Genomic DNA, 24,267 nt, shown 5'->3' on the forward strand with positions numbered 1-24,267 from the left:
GTGTGGGGGGAATTTCTCCATTTATGTGCTTAATAACGCATACAGGTTACTCTGTGTGCGCGAATGGGGCAGTGAGGGAATTTCACCATTTATGCGCTTCATAAAGCATACTGGCTAATGTGTGTGTGTGTGTGTGTGTGAGAGAGAGAGTAGGGGAAATTTCCTCATTTATGTGCTTAATACAGCATACAGCTAATTGTGGGTTATGTGTATGCGTATAAAATTAGTAGCGTAGTCTGAATGCAATATATGTACACAGTAGGTCTGTTCTGTGTGCAATGCATGTGGGTGTATGCTAACTGCTATGCATGTCTGTGAGTGTGTGTGTGTGTGTGTGTGTGTGTGTGTACTGGCAACCAGTGGCCGCCCTCTAACCTCCATGGCTCTGACCCACATGCAGAGGGACTTGGCGGCCAGCGAGACTCTGCCGATGATCTCGGGCTGGAAGTCCACTTGGCTGCAGTAGTGGCCGATCTTCTTCAGCACGCGGTCCGAGATGTTGTCCTTGTCGAAGTGGACCAGCGTTTTGATGAAGTTGGACTCGCCTGCCAGAAACACGCCAAGGGCACCGCAGGTCAGGGGAACGGCGGAAATCTATTTCTTTCTCCCCCTCCGTTTCTCTCCTTTCTAACTCCGGGTCTGATTAATTTGCCGCGTCGAGTCGTTCTCATTTGTACAGAAATTTATTCCGGTTTTGTGACCTTGCTTGCGCTCTCCCCGAATCACCCTATCTCTGTTTTATCTGTTTTTACCACGGCTCCATCGTCACGCCATTGTGATCGTCAGGGGTGAGACATTTCACACCTCCGTACCTGCGCGCTAGCAAACTTCATCACAGTTTACAGCACTTGAGAAAATTATTTCCTACAAATCATATCTATATAATATATATATAATAAAAGGAGGTTAAAGTGGTATTATTGTGAATGTTTAATCGTAAATCTTGACATATTAGCTGTGAATTTTCACCTGCCCTAATCCTCTTTGCAAAGTGAGAAAAGAAATAAATATTGCCACATAGAAATGGAGTTCCCACCCAGAAGCAAGGGGAAGGAAAGGAGCATTTTAATAATTCAAGACCACTGCAACGATCAAGCATTTGTCTCTCACAAACAACTCTCCAATACAATCCGACGGGGCCTCAAAGAGTCGCGCCCAAAACATGTCCTTGATGTCTTCGTACAAGCCATGATATCGTGAGCATAAGCTAGTTAGCAAGCAGAAAGTTGAGGAAATCTGAGAGCCAGTTAGAGCCAGACTGCAGACAACGCTGCCATGCCCCGTCATGTGTGCATGAAGACCGGCAGCCAGCAGAGTAAACAAGGAAGTGTGTGAGCGGCGCCAAAAAGTAGCAAATGGACTGTTATGACTGAAATGTCGTCAATCACCGCTATTTAAAGACGTGTCACTGCGGTGTTATTGTGATGAAAGGCCGTGTTTTAATTGCCCTTAATTACCCATGTTTAAATCACTTTTATGCTTCCGTTGCATTGTATTGAGAACTGAGAAGTACGTACAGCTCTATAGTGAAGAATTTTTTTATCAGAATCGATTGGCATGGTGTCAAAAAACAGGGAAATAAGACCCAGGCTGAAAAAAACAGAATTATCAAGAGACAGAAAAGGTGAGTTTTAACACATTATATATGGTGTATATGGTATACTTTTCCCTTCTTTCCAGTTGCGTCCTTCCCCTCCTTTTCGATCTATAAGTCTCGGGACTGTACATAATCTGTACTTGTCTGGTTTTACTCCATTCATTTTTGTAGTGCGTCCATTCTCCCATTTTCTCTCAGTTTCTTTGCCACACTCCCAATCCCCTCTCTGTCAAGCCCAAATGGCTCTGTCTCCCTCCATCTCTCCTTCCAATTTCCTTCCCTCATCCATCCCTCCGCCTCCCCCCCCCGCCATCTCTCACCCAGCTGTCTCTTGGCCTCGGCCCAGGTGGGCTCTTTGCCCTGGAGGATCATGACAGCCTCCATCACTGTCTCCACCAGCGCTGGGGGACGGCCGTACGACTTGATCTCCGTCATGTCCTTCTTATTCAGAGACTCCAGAGCCTGCGAGCAAGACAGCAAGGGATAGGGGAAGGGGGGGAGGGGGGGGGGAGGGGAGCAACACCGCTTGCTGAGTCACTTTTTGTTCGACAAATGTAGAGAGACAAGAGAGCTCACACTCGGATGACAAGGCGGTTACACAACCACAGAGCAGAACTAGAAAAGTCAGAAACACAGAAAGCGTCTGGCATCATCACTCATCAAGCATCAAAGCATCAATCATCAAGGCAATTAGTCAACCACAGACGCAGTTATGAAAAAGACAAACTGCGCGCATACAGTACAAACAAAGGCATCCAGAGATTTAGAAGCATGCAGGCTGAAGACAGACAACATGACAGATGCTGGTGCAGACGGAGATCCACCTTCATGGCCTCCTCCAGGGCCGGCAGGGCCTCGTCCAGGTCTCTCTGGGCATTCTCAGCCATGGCTTTACACTTTACCTCCTCCGCCCCGATCTTCTCACTGTGGGCGCTCACGGCCTGGACACACACACACACACACACACACGTACCCACGTGTCATTAACCGATCACCATAGACTACTGATATATTGGTTTGTTGATATATCAGGCAGATATTGGCCTTTTATTAAAAATCAGATATCAGCCAGTCAGTAACATCCACCTTCAATATGATGGACATGGTGCAGTTTGTTTTATATATTATTGTACAATTGATCAATACTACACTGGTTGTCTATAGGAAGCCCCTTGACCTAACTTTTATTATCATGGGTTTCAATGGAGAGTTTTAGTGTCCCATAGTGTAAATGCTGTTTCAGAGGAATCTATACCCTCAAACCATCAAATATCAGCTATCGGCAGCTTCAATCCAAAACTGCGACCAACTTTGTGACTGTGACTTACCTTCTGCTGCTCGTCGGCCTCTCTCTTCTGCTTGACGATGATGACCAGGTACTCGTCACACTGCTTCTGGAACTCGGCCACCTGCTTCTTGGCCTCCTCCAGCTCTACAGACATGGCCTCCACCTTCTCCCGCGTGTCATCGATCTTGAACAGGCCGTTGCGCAGCTTGCTCACCTGCTCCCCCAGCTCGCTGCGCTTCTCCGCCAGTAGCCTGGGTGGGGAAACACACACACACACGCACGCACACACACATACACTCACACAATCAGAGGAGTGACAGGGTGATTGCAATACAGGCAGGTGTGAGAGTTGAATGGAGTCAGACAGAGCCATTTATCCAGAGAGAAAGGTCGGTAGAAGTCAGACAGGTGGCCGCTGAATAGCGACTGGAGAGGGGAGTAAAACAGAAAAGGGCTGAAGGAAGAAGACATGGAGAGCAAGCAAGAGGAGATTTTATTGTGGGGTTTTTTCCATTCTCTCTCCTGTGTTCTTCCCATTACCGACAAATGATGAAAAACACCCACACTCTGGATTTAATCAGGTAAGCTATGTGTTCTTGTCTGTTCTAGTGTTCTCCATGATGTGTTTGATGTAATATCTGACAGCCGAAGTACATTCAAACACAATGCTGAGGACGGAGGATGGATAAAGATCCTGGTGGTTTACTTGCCAAATGAAGACGCATCGGATGGTGACTTGGCCGACGAGAACGAACGGGAAGCCCCAAGATTCATTGCGAGAACAATGAATCCACGTCCCAAAAAGCAATACAGTCTATAGTACAGAGCTGGTTTGAACAGCTGGGAAAATGAACAGCTGCGTGTCTTAATTGATGGGGCAACCACAAACACACAGCCCACCTCCAAGTGTAAAGATGCTTCTCTGTTCTTACGTTCTTCAGAAGCTTGTTCTGTTCAAGACAACTTGGGAAGAACACTCTCCACAAGTATCGATTTATAGCGGATTCATGTATTTGATAATCATCTCATGTTTAGGTGAATCCTGAATCCAGAGTGGACGATGGATATCCTCCTTAGTATTATTTTTCTTTACTGAAGACCTAGCCGCTGGTCAAGATGTGCATACATTACTGCATTTCCTCCAGTTATGTAGAGCTCATGTGTCAAACTCAAGGCCTCAAGAGTTAGAGTCCAGCGCACATTTGCAACCATCTTGCAGACTGATTTTGGTGCAATGCAAACTCCCCGATTTGCATATTCGTGTAGCATTCTCTACTCCTGCGTCGCAGCGGAGGAGGCTGCAAAATTAACATGTATTTATCATTTAATATTTACATTTACTGTTTTAAGGTGTTTCTTTTGACCCCAGTCAGACTACACATGACCTTCTTTTTATCAGTGTTTTGTTACAGCATCTTTTATGCATCTAAGTGAATCAGAACACTGGCTTACTGCACATTCTTGAGTTATTCTCAAATACTGTGGATCTACTCTGAATTCAAAACCATGCAAATTATTGATTTGCTTAGACAAATGAAAGCTGAGATGGCAAGAGACATTCTTAGTGTACGTGTGTGTTTGTGTGCGTGTGTGTGTGCACGCTCACGCTCCCCTCATAGCCTAGGACCAGTTTAGCCTATCTTGACTAACCATATCTGCAAACTGGTTGTGGGTGTGCAATTAATTGAAATGTAATTAAAGTAGCTTCAAATCTTAAATAAACAGTCAAGCTTATAATTATTCCATGCCCTAAAAGGACGCCTTGTTTTCCATCAGTTGCTACAAGCCTGTTTCTTGCATTCATTAAAATTAAGAGACCAGATGGCACAAGAGAATGAACTGAAGTGCATTTACAAGAGCATATTGAGTTGATGCAGAAATTAAAAAAAAAGACTGAACAAAACAGCAAATTATATATTAAACAACCAGCATCATATTATGTAATTTTTTCAATGTGACCCTCTTGGCGATGGCATGAGGAAAGATTAGAAGGTTAGGATTACAGGTGGGTGAGAAGAGAGGCAAGGATAAGTGAGGGAGAGATGCCTACTTCTTGTATCCAGACACCAGCTCCAGGTAGTTGGTGGGAGTCACGTAGTTGTGTCTCCTCAGCTCCACCTTCATCCTCTGGGAGAACTGGGCCACCGACTGGTGCATGGTCACAAAGATACTGGCCACCTTCGTCTGGATCTAGAACATTATGCACTGCGTGTTCAAATATTAATCTAGCACTGGTACAATAGTAATGTAACTTCGGCAGCCAGCTTATTCATTATGTATTCACTGATATGTATGTGGGGATTGTTCTGAATGTAACTGACAGGGTTAGGGTCAGTTCACAATTAAAATAATGGATTTTCTTCAAACCTGGAAACTTTTTTCAGACCAAAAAAAAAACGATCATATTCAATCTATTAAGACATTATTGGGAATAAATGATCTATAACAATTATTTGAATTGCAGTTGTAATTCACATTTTAATTGAGAGCGAATTTAATGTGAAGTGACTCCACCCTTGGTAACTGAACATGTTTTTAGTTTCCCTTTTGCAAAATGAATAATAAATAATGACAAACCATTATGGGAAACATATAAATACAAAGCTTTTTCTATCTGACATTAGAGGAAAATTGAAGCTACATCAAGCCTCTAGAAAAAAGGCTATAAAACCTAATGTGAAATGAGGTCTGGTCGAGAGGCTTGTAAATGCAATTAAAGCCAGGTCATGTTCAGTGGGCACGAAAATGAAAGCCTCCTGATGTGGAAAAGTGAAAAAAAAAAAAAGCTCTCTGTTCCTATTGGGCGGGTTCAGGTTAGTGCCTTCGTTCCAGACAGCCCCCCCCCCCTCTCTCCTCTCTCTCTCCCATTCAAATGCTGCTGCATTCACAGGCCGGCCAGCCTTGGGGCTTTGATGGGCCAGATGCATTTCATAGGGCTCTTAAAGGCCCCGACATGTCAGAGGAAAAGATGAGGAGACTCCAATCACGCTGAGGCCGGAAGCAGCGGCCACTAAAACCCTAGAACACCACGGTCAGATGAACTCTCCAATGTTGTCTAGGTAAGGAAGATGGGATATGTGGGTATTGTGTGTATGCAAATGGGAGCATGTCTCTGTCTGTGTGTGTGTGTGTGTGTGTGTGTGTGTGTCTCACCCCCTCCAGGGAGCCCAGGGCCAGGCCGTCCAGGTACCTCTCGGCCACCTCCAGCAGGGCGTCCCGGGGCCACTCGCAGAACCAGTCGATGGTGGCGCAGTTGACCAGCGCCGGGTACTGACGGATACGGTTCCTGTTGGCGAACACGCACGTCTATCAAATCTATTCCAATGAGATCAGACGAGACCGCAATGATTCCACAAGTATGATCTCACAGGGAAGCAAACCCCGGCCGTCCTGTTGGGGGAGGAGCTAATCATTAAGCCATCATGCCACTTCGGATGTATGTTTCAAAGTCATTCAAACTATTTGTTGCTGTTCTCTGCTCCAGTGGCTGCCTTTTTTGATTTGGACGAGCGCCATAAAACGGATGTGTACGAAACATTGGCTCACCTTAATGCTCTTAACAAATCCATTCTGTAAGCACCACCTATAGATAACGAAAAGCAGAGTGTGCCCGGGACCTACAGGCGGCCTATTGTGCGAGTCGGCGAGTTTAGCCGGCTAATTGGTGTGGTGAGGCTCCCTCGGCCCTGGCGCTGTGATAAGGGTCCTGCTAGCAGCTAGTGGTGCCGCTGGTCAGAGGGCCAGGACGCCTCGTCGCCCAGAGAATGGTGATTAGCTCTGGGTAATGGTGCCTGCCAGCCCAATTAGTGGCATTATGTGTGACCACTACCCTGTGCCACTAATTACAACCAGGCCGTGAGTGAGAGTGTGTGGCTGCGTGCGTGAGCGTGTGGGTGTGTGTGTGTGAGTCAGAAAACGACAGAAAGAGAGAGAGAGAGAGCGAGGTGTTTGTGCGAGAGAGAAAGAACATGCGTGTGTATGTTTTTGGACGCAGAAGAGGTAAATGTGTAAGACAGAGAGCGTGAGGGAGGGAAAATGCATGTGTGTGTTTGCGTGTGCTGTGTGTGCCTGTGTGTGTGTGTATAGACGGATGACCCAGCTGCCATAGCATCCACCCTGTCATTTCCAATTACAGCGAGCCTCAGGTCTTTGCTGCAGCATCACCCGGCTTACTAGACCTCATTTGCTCGACACGGGGCGTCAATCAGCCATTAACAAGCCGATTCATGGTGAGGCATGGCTCACTGTCCGCGCCGCAACACTGAGGAGCGGCTGAGAGGGACTGCAGAGAACGGTTATGTGTGGGATGCGGGACTACCGGTGTATTTCAATCTCCAGACATTTTCGGTTTATGGTTATAATTTGGCAGCGAAGAGACATTCATACTGCGCCTGTGGTAGTAGTGGGAAGTCAGTAGCTTGCCTTGGGTGTGTCAGCTGAGGAAAAAACCTTCCAAGGATCAGGAGTAGAGCAACCAGTGTACCATCTACCTTGGGCAAAAAACCCTCTATGATTCAGTCCATATGCTGAGATTACTGCAAAAATCTGTCTAAACAGAGTAGCACTGATGATCGTCTAAAGACTGAAACGTCTGCTGCTTTTTAACGTCACTTTTACGCACCTGAGTACTGTCTATAGCACTCATGTCTGAATAAAAGACAGTTTTTTTGCATTAATCTCAGCATATGCACTAGTTAAAATTTGACGCAATGGCCCTTTACAGAGGTGATGTAATGCTCAGTAATAAATAATATCTGCCAAAGTAACTATAGCTGCTGCTGAGTGCATTGATTCAGATTCTGATCCTGAATGATTCTTAGAACTCACTGATTATCAGTGTTACTGCCTTAAAGGAACAAGGAAGCCATTGCTACATAAAATGCAAACAATGTTGAGTGTAAAATAATGGATTTCTGTTTGTGTGTAAGTGTGTGTGTGTGTGTGTGTGTGTGTGTGTGTGTGTGTGAGAGTGAGCTCGAACATAAAGGTTTCCTCTCTTTACAGTGACACAAGCAGACGTGGGCAAAATAATACAATAATTCAAATAAATAAACTGAGAATTTGCAGACTGCTACCAGCTGACGTCTTCTTCTTCTAAACCTGACTCAACACACAGCTTTGAAGGTTTGTTTAACTTGAAGAGATAACAGTACAGCATACACAGTAATATAAATTATCAATACTGTTGAGTCGGTCTAATGCACAGAGCTCACACACACACACACACACACAAGATTATAGCAACTCTATAATTTTTTTTCCATCTCCCTCCTTTGGTGTCAACTCTCCGAATTCCCCCATACCGCAAATTTATACAGGCAGATAAACTCTAAAAAATGCACTTAAGTTCTAATGTACTACCGTTAAAATTGGCCAGCTAATTTAAATGAAGAATGACAGACTCTGTTTTCCTGTGTCTGCTGTAGTATAAAGCAAGGCTCTTCATTTTACACAACATTTTACACATTTTCCCACAAGATGGAGATGTGACGAGGGACGGGAGACATTGCTATGCCTCCTGGTGGCCAAACAGAGAACGGTGGTTGAATTCCACATACGCTGTTTGCCACTTTTACTCAGCAGATCTGTATGTGTGCACCAATATGCAGATTATGTGCTGTGAAAGGAGAGCGAGTTGTTTACTTGCGTATGGAGTTAAAGGCCCAGTTTTCTTAAGATTATAAAAAGGACCCGGCGCAATGTATTGGAAAAAATATAATATGTGCACCTAATCCAATGTTGTTAGGGCAACAACTCGCATACAGCAGCCAGACAGCGGCTGAAGAGTGTTGTGTAAGTGAATTGAGGCTCTCAACTCTGGAAGTAAAGCACTAAAATGTGATTCATTCTGCGCTCCTCTTCATGGACCTGCCTGTCGACAGCTCGAATCGAGGCGTACGCGCACAGCCTGTACCCAACCAAACACAATGGAAGATGACATTTTCTGCTGTAATTACGGTTGTAAAAGCAGGACTCATCATCCGTTCTTATGCGCTCACGGAGGACAGCGGGTCAGAACAGCGTGTAACAAGAGAGCGTACATCATGGGTGTTTAAGAGAGGAGAAGGGAAAGAAAGGGGAGAGAGGAGACGAGAAGAGAGGACATATTTGTGTACAACGGTATACTAATAGAGTATATACTGTATGTTGTAGGGTAGGCTTGTGCGGGACAGTGTGCCGGCTACCTGAAGGGCTCTCCCACTGGGCTCATACAGAGCACGATGTGCAGGTTGTTCCTGACTCGCTCTATCAGGTAGCTGAACATGGAGTCAGGAGTCTCCATCACGTTGTCTTTCCTGGCAGAGTCTGACAGGGCATTGCACACCTGGAGGGAGACAGACAACAGCTTCATGTCACAGGAATTAGACCGAATGTATCTGCTAAAATAGCTCCTCACAGTCACAGGCTTTAGTCAGCGTTTGAGTCACACCTCGACCCAGCTACTTGACACAAGCTGATGGGGTTAGGGACAGAAAAAATGCAGCATCTGCCACGTCAGGTCGCAGCATCAAGATGAGTCACACCTGTCTCTCTCTATTAACTTTCATCTTGTTTTATTGCGCGTCGGAGTGCCAAAACTTAGCACTGTTCATTCTTTCTCGTTCAAGGCCTTGTGGGAAATCAGTGTTAGTCACAGGTCCCCTATAAAAGGCACAGGTTGATCTGTAAAATGTGCACATTCTGATGTACCCATGTTGAAGATGGTTTGAGTAAAAAAGTCCAATATTGTCCTGCTGTCTGCCTCCATAGCTCTTCACTGAATGAAGTCTTGCTCCTGATTCAGAATTGGCTACTTTCCGAGACTTTGAGTCTGACTGAGCTCCAAAATCCTTGAACCTGATTCAGTGTTGATGCCCCAATCCATAATTGCAATGTGGCAGACCCTGTTGAAACACTGTCGCCCACACTGATTGCTTGTTTTTCTCCATTGTAACTTTGGTAGAGCTCTTGATACTAGACCGATCACACAGTATGTGACAGCTAAATACAAGTTTGAGGCTGTTTGCTTCCAATGGCAATCTTTGTAAGCAGATTGTAAGTCTGCCACTGCACTCAGATCAGTCTTGCATGATACTTACACAGGCTGTCTCTTCAAAAGAATGGTGTCACACTCGACAGCAAGGATACTTTGCAACATTTAATTCCTTTTCATCAAAAAGACCAAATGTTTTTGGCCCTCTGACCTTCATCAGTGTCTGTGATTTTTCAGTCATAAAGCCGAACTGAATACTCAGCAGTAAGAATATCAAATATTCTTACTGCCGAGTGCAACCCCACTCTTCTGAACAGACAATCGTAAGCAGAGGAGTATTGCGTTATGATGGTTATTCAAGTGGCAAAGACTATATTTTCCATGATCAAGTCAAGAGTCAGTCTGAATAAACCTAAGATTTATATGGCCACATAAATTCTGGTTTGGGGCTTTAAGAGGCAAATACAATAGAGACAAAAACACAAACCAAGAAACTCAAAAAGTTGCAAAATGGTCAGTGTGATGGTAAAAATGGAAAAATGGAAACTACTGCCATGGTGTTTTGATGAAGCAAATATTTGAAATAAACAAATCACAAATGCATTTAACAGGAAGGCAGCACGGACCTCGTCAAACTCGTCCTGCTTGTAGAGGTTGGGCACCTCTCCGGAGCTCAGGATGTTGTTGATGTCCTCCAGGAAGGACTCGTCCACGATCTGGGTGTCGTTGAACAGGAACACCGTGGGCTTGTTGTCCACGCCGGCCAGGCGGTACAGCTTCTTGATGTCTGGAGACCAGGTCAGAACATTTACAACACATCGTGCCTGTTGTTTATTGAGCAGTATTTCCTTAATAAGAGGATGGAAAAGTTCTATTATTGGGTAAATGTAACTTTAACTATGGATATTCACACGTTGGCTGCCAATTTCCACACAGCACAACACATTCAGACATTCAGAACTATGAGTAACTACGAGTTATCGCCAATGAATTGTGTGCAAAGTGTGTAACTTGTTGATGATAATATAAGGAATTCCAAACCAAATCATGCATATCTAACCCAACGAAGCTGAAGCTGATGGTCAGTGTGTTGGAATGTCATTAGTAGGCTGTAATAAAATGTTTCCCCACTGTGGTTAATTGGGGTTAGCAAGGGCAGCCACGGCCTAAAGGTTATAAAAATGGACTTGGGACTGGAAGCTTGCAGGTTTGCATCGCTGAACCGGCTAGGACAATCAGGGCAAGGTGAGCAAAGGGAGTGAAGGATGCTCTCCTGTCCCTAAAACACTAGTGTTGTGCCCTTGAGCAAGTCACTGACCGACAGTAGAAGAGTTTCTGGACTTAGAGTACAAGAGTTAGAGTGAATAGCAGGGTGCTGCTGAAAAAGCAAGTGTGTGTTCAGTCAACCTTCGCTGGATAAATAAAGGTTAAGGGAAAAAAAAAACAGTTTGATTATCTGACAGAGATGAATAAATAAGAATTACCTCTGCCTTCACATCCAAAATGTCAATTTGTTGCTATTGGACTCCGGAACAAAGACGCAGTTAGAAGGGAGCTACTAGCGGGGGACTAAATATGAGATGACAGCAAATAACTGTGACAAATAGCGTCTGTGTAAAGTGTTCCTTTTAGTGGAGATCAGCAACATAAGGGCGACAGTCTGAGACAATTAATATTTAACGCTCAGACAGCCCCAGCAACATAATTCACTGCAATTATGTGCAAAACGAATGTCGTGCTGTTGGCAAATCACCCAAATAGCAATAAATTGATTTCTCTCACACAAGTCTGAAGCACGACCGTTTCTACCTCTCTTTACATAGTGATTTGGATAATTCTGCCCCGTTTTGAGCCGCCGCCGCCGCTCAATATGTTGCGGAGAAGCAGTAACCGCGTGAAGAATGTGCTACTGCAGCCGCGGTCTCGAACAGAAGATTGATGAAAGCTATATGGGCCTATTGTTGTGATCTAATCTCCTTTCATTTCCGTCCTTCGGTTTTTCCTCGTTTTAATTTCCAGAGGTTAGGGTTATTTCCTGAGTAAAAGGCATTGGATGCAGTCGTGCTCTCTCTCTCTCTCTCCCTCTCTCTCTCTCTCACACACACACACACTGGGGGACATGCAACACGGACGCAGTAGCGGTATGTGTGTATCTCACCGTCTCTGAACTCCTGCTTGCGGTACTGCTTGGTGACCTCCACCTGGAATACCTGGTACTCGCAGATGGAGGCGGCCATCTTGGACAGGCTCTGTCTGCCCGAGCCCCCGACGCCGACCAGCAGCATGTTGCCCCTGGGCTGGCTGATCACACGCACCACACGGGTTACTGAGGAGGGAGGGAACACACACACACACACACACACACACACACACACACACACACAGATAAACACTTGTGTGAATACAAGCACAGACAATGCACAATCTGCACACACTCTCTCACACTCACAGCAGGGTTTTCTATGTTTTTTAGAGAGGCTTAGCTGCGAGCAGGGTGAGTTTCACGCTGAGATGGGGGATTGAATACTTTAAGAGCACAAAACACTACTATTGGAACTTATTCAGAAGCATTGTGCAAGGAAAACCGACTAAATAAATAGAATATTTCACATTTGTTGGTAGGAAGTGGTAGGAAAATGATAATAAAAATAAAAAACTCTGGGTGAGCTGGCAGAGTTTAAAGACCCTATGAAGTGAAAACTGACTCTTGAGTTGTTGAGTGATGAATTAATTACTTACTCCAAGACGATGACACAAGCCAAAAAAACAAAAGGAAGGGAGGGAAGTTGGAGAGGTAGGGGTCTTATGTCCAGAAGTCAATGACGTTCACATGCCGAGAATAAAATATGGTAATGACTACACACTACACACTACAAACACGTGAAACAAATAGGTCTTGTACTATGTCATTGCTGCATGTTTACATTGAGGCCTAGGTTGCTGTGCGTATTAATGAATATCAATGTTGCCACTGTATGGCCCCACCAGCTGAGTCAATAGTCAACACACTGACACATCGCTCTCTCTCTCTCTCTCTCTCTCTCACACACACACGCAGACACAGTGCACATCTGATCAGAAAGCAATTTCATCAACGTCAACAATAATCATCAATATAAAACTATACAGCAACATGACAATAACACCTCCACCAAATCACACGTGCATACACAGCGGTGCTGCACTGATAACCTAATATCTGACAGTCAGCACACCATTATTCCACATTCCCAATTTAACCTACAGCGCCTTCTGTGGCTTGGTGAAGAAGTGCAGCAGCTAGTAGCACCAAACTGCATCGGACTGGATGACCTCAACTCTCATCATCAATTGGGCACCAGTTATATATTTAATCTAGATTCAGTGATCACAGAATACAAATTACATTAGGAAATATTTAAGAGGATGGAAATTAATTGCAATTTTTAGAGACCCCCCCAAATGTATACTATTATTGCTTTCAGGGGATCTCAGGTTTCTTTCAGTGGATCTCAGGTCTCTTTCAGTGGATCTCAGGCCTCTTTCAGGGGATCTCAGGCCTCTTTCAGCAGATCTCAGGTGTCTTCCAGGGGATCTCAGCTCCCACTAGCTCCCCCGTTTTTCAAACCATGCCAGCACATTTAAAAAAAAGCCACAATCCCATGACATTGCATGCGATAGAGTCTGCCTAACTATAATGATACAGTTTTTATCGCCACTTCCTCAAATAGTGTACAATCAGTTGCAGCCATTGAGCATTTGACTAGCGCTGTCACCAGCATGATGTGCTCTCCCATTGTTCGCCTCGCAAAACTGCCCATATTTCCTTTTTATCTGAGCTACATCTCATGAACTGGGCTCTAATTTCCTTTCAGAGTGTCTTCGGTACGCATGGAAATCCCTACGCACCCACAAACACACACACAGCCATCCACAAACTAAATGCACTATAACACAAACACACGCACACTCGCGGCGACGCACACAGAAGCCATCAGCGGGGTGTTGATGCGTGTTGCAGCGACAGTAATGTAGCTCTATTGATTTGTAGTGACATGCGGTAAAGTGGCGTATTGACAGCAGTGTGTAGGGAGCGGCGCCTGGTGGTGAGAGGCATTCTCTATTTTAACTACAGGGTAGCTTTTAGCCGCGCCTCACGCTGCGTTTCAAGAGGCATTTCATACTGGCTCTGAATCGCGAAAACCGTTAAGTAATGAACACAACAAATATGTGTTGGATGAGACACACGAGAGCACAATGAATGAAGACCAGTCCTATTGATCGCGGTGATGTGCTGGATTGACTGGACAGACAGTGACAGCGACAGTGGTGGAATCGACCCCCATGAGGAGAGGCATCGGGGGAGTATGCTGTACTGTGTGTTGGGAGAGGAGCAGGCAGTAAAGCCGTCTATTTTAAGTGTGTGTGTGTGTGTGTGTGCGGGGTGTAAGACTTTTGAAGACCTTGTTTATGCCAGTTAGGATGACATATAAGATCAATTTCGCATTTGAAAAAAAAAATGCGAAAATGAAAACTTTTGACTTGTCAGATCATAGGTCTGCGTGGCTGGGCTGATTTCTCACTAGAAAAACAGCACACCATGATTTCTATAACTGGATTTGACACTTAAAATGCTTTATTTAACTGTATTCAGGGCTTTTAAGGAGTTTAGATAATATAAGTTGAGACGTTTTAAGACTTTTTCAGGACCTGCAGACACCCCGGTGTGTGCAAATATGTGTGTACCAAATGGTATTTGAACCAGTAAGTGCGAGGGATCTAAGCCTCTAAGAGTGTGTGTGCATGTGTGTGTGTGTGTGTGACCCCTCAGTCTCACTGTGCTCGATGGCGTCCCGGAAGAGCACCAGGCTCATGGGCACGACGCCAGGCGTCAGGTTGTAGTCCTCCAGGTGGGTCTCCATGAAGCTCTTGAGGTTCTTCATGTCCAGCAGGTCCTCATACTCATAAGGCTCCCTCAGGAAGTCACCTGGCACACACACACACACACAGAAAAACACACGTAAACACACTCATACCGTCAGTTCACTAATTACAATCGATCGACTCTTCAATCAATGATTAAACCGCCGTCCGTCACCTAATCCATCATGTTATCTTTAAAGCCATCTTTCTACTCTGACATCAGTGTGTGTGTGTGTGTGTGTGTGTGTGCGTATTGTGCAGCATGTACCGAATACGGGAGGCTGTTTGTTGGGGCAGATGCTGTGGTAGGTGAGGTTGAAGAGCGAGCCTAGCTTCTCAGCCAGCAGAGCCACAAAAGCCTCCGTGTCGCTGTGGTCCACCAGCCGGTCGGAGAAAACCCTGGAATCAAAAACAACAACAACAACACACGCATTGAAGAACAGCACAGATCAGCCAATATACGCAGCAGAAGGGCCTGCTTTACACTGGGAAATGGGAAATAGATTTGGAGAAACCCTTCACAGCCGGAGATATTATCATTCTATTAGCTTAAGTTTGTATTCATCACTTATTGTAAGTGTAGTACTTGGCAGGTTCTCCGATGTGACAACATCAAAAAATGATTAAGTTTAAAGCTGCACTAAGCAACTTCCCACGTTGGTATTATTTGACTTCAAAATCCAGAAATAATGTAACATGACACCAGCAAACTGCACAGAGCAGGCTCATTGCTGTTTGGGAGACATTTTTTGGATTTCTTATGTTAATTCTCCTACATTTCAATTCTTAATTTCTGTGGGTGGAGAAGATTTCTTGCCGTTGTACAAAACCTGACACCAGAATTTCATTTGGGCAAATAGGGCAAATCTACAGAGTCTCAATTAGCGGGGATGGGACGCTCTGTCTGTTGCACCCCCACTTCCTGATTTAGGATGATAAGACGGGTGCATTTTTACATAAAAATACTGCCTAGTGCAGCTTGAAGTTTATTTGCACAATAATAAAAGATAGAAGCAGAGTGATAAAGAGCTCACAGTGATAAAATACGGTGGTTTGAAAAAAACCCACATACATAGAGAGAGGAGATGCAATCAATAATCTGTGCTGTTGAGATGAAAACCCCTAAGGGGCTTATAACAACATCTCACCTCGAGACAAACAAACAACAACAAATCAAGATGAAAACCTAAATCACAACTAACACAGATAACAGAATCCAAATGACAACAGAAACAATATAGTTGAAAACAGGAGAACATCAATAATATCCATAAAATGACGAGGGAAATAAAACAAAATTAAAACAGTGCTAATGTGCGGGTGTCTGCTTTTTCTATATTACCTGTCTGTCACCGGCAACAAGGAAATGCGGGAACCAAGATATTGACAATTAGACTGGTTTCATAACAGAATGCCACACGTCTGCAAGTTATTGATGAGAAGTTTCCAAAACGTGTTTGGAAGTGCGCGGACGACGTATCGAACGTGTTTCACTGTTTATTGGTTATCCACCCACGGCTCTCAGGGAGCCTGAATAACACACTCGAGGAGGCGAAACATTGATTTTCCCTTGAAAAACAATCTGACATTTACAAAGGAGGATATTCGATGTTCTAGTTGATAATATGCGGCAATTCTAAGATAAATTATCGGCCCCGCGAGCATAAAATTTGATACTGTATTGTACTGTAATGCATCAAAATCTTAGAACGCAGCGCCGTCTCACTCTGCCTGCTACTGTCACTTTGAAATGACCCACACTTTTCTTCTCTCCGATCATTAGTGTGATAAAAGTGAAGGAACACTGAAGAGACATGAGCTCAAGATGACTGAACATACATTGAATATTATGGTGTGATGGGCTTCTTTGTGCTATATTGACTTCAAAACTATCCACGTCTATTGGGATTTGAACAAACAAAAACCATCTTTGCGGTGCACCAATAAAAAAACATAGTTTTGGTGGCTTATTTCTTACACATTAAAACATGTATTAATCTTCCCTAGTATTTTGTCACACAATGAGAAGCGAGAAGTGGCTGAACCTCAGCACAGACCACTTTCTACCTCCTCTACTGCCATTGATTTGGCCACGATAACGCAAGCTATAATTATGTGGAAACTGTAATCACTTTTGAATGGATTGTAATTGAGTCGTGAGGTTTGGACAAATAGATTTCCAATAAAAATGTCAACGGAACGCTGATGTATTCTCTACCTGTTGGTCGATAGCGCTATTATGCGTGGACACTCTCCGATGAATATCACGCTGCAATGATTTAGCTGCGTGTTATTTTAGGGTTAGAATATAGAGTGTGCCGTGGTTATATAGTGAAGAATGCCTTGGAGATTACAGATGACGATAAAGGAGACTGCGGCGCTGACAAAGGATTGGTATTCAGCAGTAAAACAACTTCAGAAGGACAGAGACAGAGAGAGAGAGAGAGAGAGAGAGAGAGAGAGAGAGAGAGAGAGAGACAGAGAGGCTGGGTACCTGAAGCACTCATGGATCCACAGTCTGGTGATGGTGTGTTTGGTGTCGTGGAAATCTCGGTGAGCTCTCAGCAGACCCTGAAACACCTGCAGAGAGACGGAGAGAGAGGCACAGGATAAAAAAAAACAAAGACATATAAACCCCTCTCTGCCACGGCCTAACTGTGTCTCCCCTCCAGTGTTGGGGAACAGCTTCACTACATGGAGTGAAACTGGCAGTAGGCGGTAGTTTAGCTAAATTCTAAATGTTCAGCCAAATGTTTTTTGGTAGTTTATTACTTTTTTATCCTTTCGGGGCGTAGTTCACTAAGTATTTTTGGCTATAAAAGAGAAGAAGGCAATTGCATTTATCATCTTTATATCTATTTATTTTTACTTTTTTATATCACTCTCTATTGTACCATATCTTATAAGGACACTCACAAGAATTTAATAACACACTTATAATGCCTTATGACAATGCTTATAAGAACACATGATAGCTTACTGATAAATTATATCAGCACTATGAAAACATTACAGATAAAACTTATGAATTATAAGCACAAGCACCTTATGAATGTTTATGACTAGTTATCTATCAGGAGTTGTCAAACATTACATGCAAAAGAAAGTTAATATTTCTTGTACTTTTTCCTGGGACAAGCCCAGATAATTATTTGGTTTGCGTTTACAACCAGTCTGTTGTTTCTGGCAGGCGGCTTTCAGAGTGTGGGCATTATAAACACAGTTAACATTCCTTGGACATTATTTCAATTGAATACAGTTTTTGTTAACATCCTAATCAGTGGCATTTTTTGCAGGCATGTCATTTTGTATTATACTGTATGACACTGCAGAGGGAGATATCATCAAAACTATGTTTCTCTTGAGGGTATCCTTGCTGTAGTTCAACTTCTTCCAACGTGAAGTAACTGCTGGCGTGTAAAACTATACTTTCAAAATATCTTCCCCAATACTGGTTCCCTCTGTGTGTTTCAGGGTGTCCGAGTGTCAGTATAGCACATGTTTGTGTGTGTAAGTTTCCACACAGACTTGACATTGACAGCTGAACCCATTGGGACCTAACTTGGGATGGGTTTGGTTTGGTTTGAGGATTGTGAGGCACAATTTCTCACGTAACTGCTCAGAATGGGTCAGACTCGGGTTCAAAAATAATAAAAATAATGCTGAAAAATACTGTTATTATTGATGCATCTACTGCAAATTGCTAGCAATTTCGGGTCAAGTTTAGGGTCGCACAAATGGCTCAGTTAGTGCAGAAATCTTTGGGTTCTGGGTTGGATTGAGTTCAAGCTGCACTAACCCCAGGTGTATGGCAATTTTCCTGGAGATGTTTCGGAGGTATTTATGCGTGCATACATGTCACATCACATACGTGTTAGCGTGTGTACCTTGGAGATGTCCCTGAGGTTGAAGAGGTAGTGTATCTTGGCCGGAGTGGGCAGAAAGCGGGCTGTGATGGCGTAGTAGAGCTCCAAGGTGGCCTGCGTCAGAACCTGTCCGATGGGCTTCACCTCCTCCTCAAACTCTTGCAGCTTCTGGTTGATCATGGTACCGTAGATCCGCTTGATCTGGGACTCCTGCGCGGAGGGAGAGGGACAGGTCGGTTCGCATTTTATGCATCTTGTAAATGACACAGCCGTGCCAATGAGGTACTTGAATTTGAAAGTCGTAAGAGAAAGAGAAAGAGAAGGGGGGCGAGGGAGAGGTAGGGCATGCAGCGATGAAAGAGGGGGGTAGGGGGTTGAGGGGTAAGGGGGGGGTAACAAAGCCATTTCATGTTGTCCACTTCACATATTCAAGAGGCAAGGCAAGTCTATAATTGTTTATTTCCTGAATGCAACACGGCTCCAGCCATTTTCAAAAGCGATTTCATCTTACTCCTTTGTGGCGAGCGGCGGCAGAAGAGGCAGGGTGGAGAGGGAGGAGAGAACAAATAAGGGGCTGAAAAACAGGAGCGAGAGAGAGGAGAGAGCCAGGGACAAGTGGCGGAGGGAAGATGGACCAGGAAAGGTTGAAAGGAGCACAACAACAGAGATGAAAGACTCCCGGAAAATTGAAAAAGACTGAAAAGAGACAAGAGGAGGGCTGGAGAGGGAGTGAGGAATGAGGAGAGAGCAAGGCAAGTACAAAAAAGCCAAGTAAAACAAAAAAAAAAAAAGAAAGAAACAAAGAGAGATTGAGGCCAGCAGAAAAATGAGAGGGGGGAAACATTTGCAGGCAGGCCGCCTTTCAGTCAATCATATTCTCCTGGGTGTCGGGTACGAGGGAGAGAGTGTGCAATTTTGTGGTGGTTATCATTATCATCACGGCTATAATCATAATCAGGGTAATTCCGGTGCGGCGAGATGGAAAGGCGGATGGCAAAGGGCGATACAGGAGGATAAAATGTCAGATAGGAGGAACGGGAACATTACCGGGAGGAACCCCAGTGAAATGCACAGAGACGGAGACGGCTGGGCGAGTGGAAAAGAAGGAGAAATGGTGAGGGAGAGAGACAGAGAGACAGACAGAAAGAGAGAGGCAAGGAAGAGAAAAAAAGAGAAGGTGCTAAAATGGGCCTGAGCCTCTTTTAATCAAATGACACAGTCGAAACTATCCAATTTACAAAGCCTATGTATGTTGTGTTGATAACAATAATGTTATTTAGAAAAGCTCCTTTCAGGACAGCAAAGAACAATGGCAAGGGAGTAAAGAAATAATATAATAAGGATTTCGGTAGGCTATGGGAGAGGAAGAGAGACAGAGGCACGGAAAAAAGCATTGTGAAAAAGGGAGGTTGTTAAAATGGGTCTGAACCTCTTTTAATCAAATGACCCTGTTGAAACTACCCAATTTATAAAGCCTATGTATGCTGTGATGATAATAATGTTATTTAGAAAAGCTCCTTTCAGGATACCAAAAAACACAGGCTGTTTTCAAGTTTCATCAAGTTAAATTTAAGACTTTTGAAGACCTTTTCAGTGGCAGTTATAATGAAATATAAGAACATTTTCCCAATTGAAAGAAACATGAAAATGAAGACAACTGTAGACCTATCAGAATATAGGTCTGCATAATTGGGCTCATTTCTCAACAGAAAAGACCTTTTAAAGCCATGAGTTTATATAATATAATTTCAAAAAATATGTTTACAGTACATTACAGACACCCTGGAACATTGGTAAGGGAGTAAAAGAATAACATAACAGGGATTTGGTAGGCAATAGTAAAACAGGATAATAAGGCTGTATGGAGAGAAGAGGAGGTTCTATAGAGGAGAGAATTGGGTTGCAGTAACACCGGCAGACGGAGGGCTGAATCATAGTGGGAAAGGTCAGACTGATGACTCTGCAGGGATCTAGAGGGCATCTGGAGAGGCAGGAGGAGAGGAGAGGAGCGTAGACGAGAGGAGAGGAAGAGGAGAGGAGAGGAGAGGAGAGGAGGAGAGAAAAGAGGAGAGAGAACCTCAGCAGGACTCACATTAGGGAAGGTCATATTGATGAGGTTGAAGCGACTCTGTAGGCGGCCAGAGATGTGAGTCCTCCCCCCACCAGGGGGCCCCATGGACGCCAACAAGAACATGTCCTAACAAAACACACACACACACACACACACACACACACAACCAACCAACAACAGCAGGGTCATTATTCTATCAGTAACAGACACATACAGACCAATCTCTAGAAAACTGAGGGAAAAATGCAAGGTAATTAAAGAGGGGAAACTAAGAGGATAGGAAATGGATGACGTCTTAATCACACACACACTCACACTGAAAACTGTAAAATTGCAAGGGGTTTAATGCCCTCTCACTAACACACAGCTTTGCTCTGACATATCTCTTATATCATATAGCTCTCGTATACAATTAGCCCTACACACTGAAATAGAAAGGTAATTAAGGGGGGGTAATTAAGACGTAATCAAGGGGGAGACACTAAGGAGGCAGGTAAACGATGATGTCTTAATCTCACACACACACACACACACACCCCTACCGCTCTAGCGCCACCGCCTCATCCAGCTGCCCTCTCTCACCTTGACACACTTGAGGGTCTGTTTCTGGCGGTCGTACCAGAAGCCGTAGTCGATCCAGAGGCGCAGCAGCTCCAGCGGTGGCTGGGAGCCAAAGTGGTCGTTGGCCGGCATGTTGAGGTCATCCAGGAAGCACAGCAGCCGCTTCCCGCCCGCCGCCACGAACACGCCTTTGGTTCTCTTCTCCACGCGGCTCTCCACGATGGCCTGCACGTTGTTGGACGTGGTCTGGACGGCGTTGGACGGATGGAGGGGGGGAGAGAGACAGAGAGAGAGAGAGAGAGAGAGAGAGAGAGACAGAGAGAGAGAGAGAGAGAAAGAGATGAAGATGGTTAGGGTGCATATCACTGTGCTCACCCTGGAGGTTTTGCCTAATAGGGTGGAAAAGCCTCTGAAACAGCATTTAGACCATGTGACACTAAAACTCTCCACTGAAACCAATACCCATGAAATATACCAAAAACAGCATTTAGTGACACTAAAACTCTTCATTGAAACTACAGTAATACTAACAAAATGCATTTAAATGCATTCTCCACTGAAACCAACACTGAGAAAATATATCAAAAACAGTACTTATACTACCAAAATTACTAAAATACTAAAATTATGCATTAAGCCAATGCTAGTGAGATTCTCTGAAACAGCATTTGTAACATGTTACCTTAAAATTCCATTGAAACCAATGATAAAATATAGCTGCTTTCAGACCATGCGACATGAAAACTCACCTTTGAAATCAATATTAATAAAATATGTGAAAACAGCATTTAGATTATGTGATGGTAAACCTTTCAACTGAAACCAATACTCATGAAATATATCAAAAACAGCATTTAGTGACACTAAAACTCTGAGACCTGAACTAATATTAACAAAATAACTAAAACTCTCCATTGAAACCAGTACTAGTGAAACATATAAAAAACAGCATCTAGTGAAATCAAAGCTCTCCATTGAAAGTAATGAAATTCTGTGAAAAATGCATATAGACCATGTGACACTAAAACTCTCCATTGAAACGTATACTACTCAGCCCACCCCAAATATTCATTGCCAGACGGAGAGAGACAAATGCAGAGACTATGGTCCAACGTATTAAAATAAGGTGTGAGCGTGAGAGTGAGGGAAAAGGAGATGGATTGATGGGGGCAAAATGAGACAAGCCGGGCAAAATGGATCAAATTGGAGAAGATAAGGGGAGAAAAAGAGAAATTGAGCTATTAAAAAGAGGTGCATGACTCAGACAGAGCAAGAGGGGAAGAGAGAGGGAGAGTGAACCACTCACAGAGGCTGGAGAGCGGAAGATGAATAGATGTGCAGATGAACAGAGGGAAGGGAGAGCGGGGGGAAGGACAGAAAGTTGGAAACGGCAGAAGGGAAAAAGCAGGTGTAAGATTCATGGAGAGCACTTATGCAGAATTATATATATATATATCTCTGTGCATCCGTGGCAGGAAACGAGACGGATGCAGAAGAGGGAGGGATGAGAGAGAGAGAGAGAGAGAGAGAGAGAGAGAGAGAGAGAGAGAGAGAGAGAGAGAGAGAGAGAGGTGCCAGGTTAGAACGACCCTTGCTTAGAGAGTAGTTGCCGGGGTAAGTTGGGTGGTAATGGTGATGGATGTGGAGGAGGAAGAGGAGGGGTGGTGGTGGGGGGTGGGGGGGTCGTGGTGACGGATGGTGATGATGGTGATGGTGGTGGTTGCGATGGTGGTGGCGGGGGGGTGATGAGTGCCTCCATCATCCCTGGCTCTCTAATAGCCCTTCATCAGAGCCGTCCGGCGCTGACGTGACTCAGCCTAATTGCGGCGCCTTGGAGCGGCACGACACTCTCGCTCTAATTGTAGCGAAAGCCGAGATGGAGGCTATTCAGAGCCGCCGCGTGGTCGGATGGATGCGGACGCACACACACACACACACACACACACACACACAAAAACACACATATGCACACGGAGGTAGACGCTTAGACACACACACCTGTACTCGTTCACCTCTGCATAGCCACATCTCATGCTGTGAGCGAGGGCAGCTCGTCCAAAAGTATATTTAGCTGACAGGTGTGATGTGTGTGCGTGTGTGTGTCTGTGTGTGTGTGTGTGTCTATAGATTTGTCAGTTACTCTGTGTGTGTGTTGCAGCCTATTGGATATGTACTGAATGCATATGACCATTTAGCGGTGCTAACATCCCATTCCTCTCTCCAGTGAAGTCAAGCTGAGGGGCAAAAATGTCTGGAACAGCAGGACGGACCTGGACTTTTCACACTGCCGCCTCTCTCGCTTCAAGGGAAGACGGTCACACACACACACACACACACACACACACACACGCCAGGACGAATATAAGCACTAAAGCCCTGAATATAGCAATCACTGTCCCACTTGCAAAAACACACACACACATTTTACTATACTTGTGAGGACCTTCATTGACTACATTCATTCCCTAACCCCTAAAATCAAATCTTAACCGTCACCGCTACACCGTTAAGAAAAAAGGTGGGAGACAGGACTTTGACAAATAAAAAACGAATCTCTCACTTTTTTTCGCCTATTTTCAATTATTGCTAATCTTATTATTTTACACAATTCAGAACCCTCACTCCAAAGGTCCAAAACTCAAACAGGTTCTCGCAAGGATAGGGGTACAAGAACATACAGTACATATAGACACACACACACACCAACCTGTGAGGACATGTTGATGGTGAGGACAGCCCACTTGGAGTTATCCAGGCCCTGCAGGACGCTCTGGGCCACCGAGGTCTTCCCGGTGCCCACCGGCCCGGTCAGCAGCACCGGGTACTGACCCAATACCAGAGCGTTAACCAGGAAGTTATACCGCACTGTGTCCACTGTGGGAACCATGATCTTATAGAACGGAGCGCTGTAGGAGAGGAGAGGACAGAGGGAGAGATATGCAATAGATAGAGATACTGGTGATTAGTGCTATTGTACCGTGCATGTTTTGGTCTGAATGTAGAAACTGT

General features: G+C 44.5%; 1 protein-coding gene across 1 annotated transcript in view; it reads right to left on the reverse strand.

Moving 5' to 3' along the window:
- The window catches only part of dnah2 (dynein, axonemal, heavy chain 2), a 161,477-nt gene that overhangs the window by 26,222 nt on the left and 110,988 nt on the right, over nucleotides 1-24,267 (reverse strand). Inside the window, exons 49-64 of the mRNA XM_078291720.1 lie at nucleotides 23,966-24,164; nucleotides 21,280-21,504; nucleotides 20,719-20,823; nucleotides 18,648-18,836; nucleotides 17,255-17,340; nucleotides 15,029-15,159; nucleotides 14,675-14,824; nucleotides 12,017-12,184; nucleotides 10,485-10,645; nucleotides 9,071-9,210; nucleotides 6,039-6,171; nucleotides 4,936-5,075; nucleotides 2,926-3,136; nucleotides 2,422-2,538; nucleotides 1,918-2,059; nucleotides 376-545 (exon numbers count right to left, since the gene is read on the reverse strand). Coding sequence (XP_078147846.1) covers nucleotides 376-545; nucleotides 1,918-2,059; nucleotides 2,422-2,538; nucleotides 2,926-3,136; nucleotides 4,936-5,075; nucleotides 6,039-6,171; nucleotides 9,071-9,210; nucleotides 10,485-10,645; nucleotides 12,017-12,184; nucleotides 14,675-14,824; nucleotides 15,029-15,159; nucleotides 17,255-17,340; nucleotides 18,648-18,836; nucleotides 20,719-20,823; nucleotides 21,280-21,504; nucleotides 23,966-24,164 — 2,467 coding nt within the window. The remainder of the gene's footprint in view (nucleotides 1-375; nucleotides 546-1,917; nucleotides 2,060-2,421; nucleotides 2,539-2,925; nucleotides 3,137-4,935; nucleotides 5,076-6,038; nucleotides 6,172-9,070; nucleotides 9,211-10,484; nucleotides 10,646-12,016; nucleotides 12,185-14,674; nucleotides 14,825-15,028; nucleotides 15,160-17,254; nucleotides 17,341-18,647; nucleotides 18,837-20,718; nucleotides 20,824-21,279; nucleotides 21,505-23,965; nucleotides 24,165-24,267) is intronic.

This window comes from Centroberyx gerrardi, chromosome 23 (assembly GCF_048128805.1).
Source record: "Centroberyx gerrardi isolate f3 chromosome 23, fCenGer3.hap1.cur.20231027, whole genome shotgun sequence".
Lineage (NCBI taxonomy): Eukaryota > Metazoa > Chordata > Actinopteri > Beryciformes > Berycidae > Centroberyx > Centroberyx gerrardi.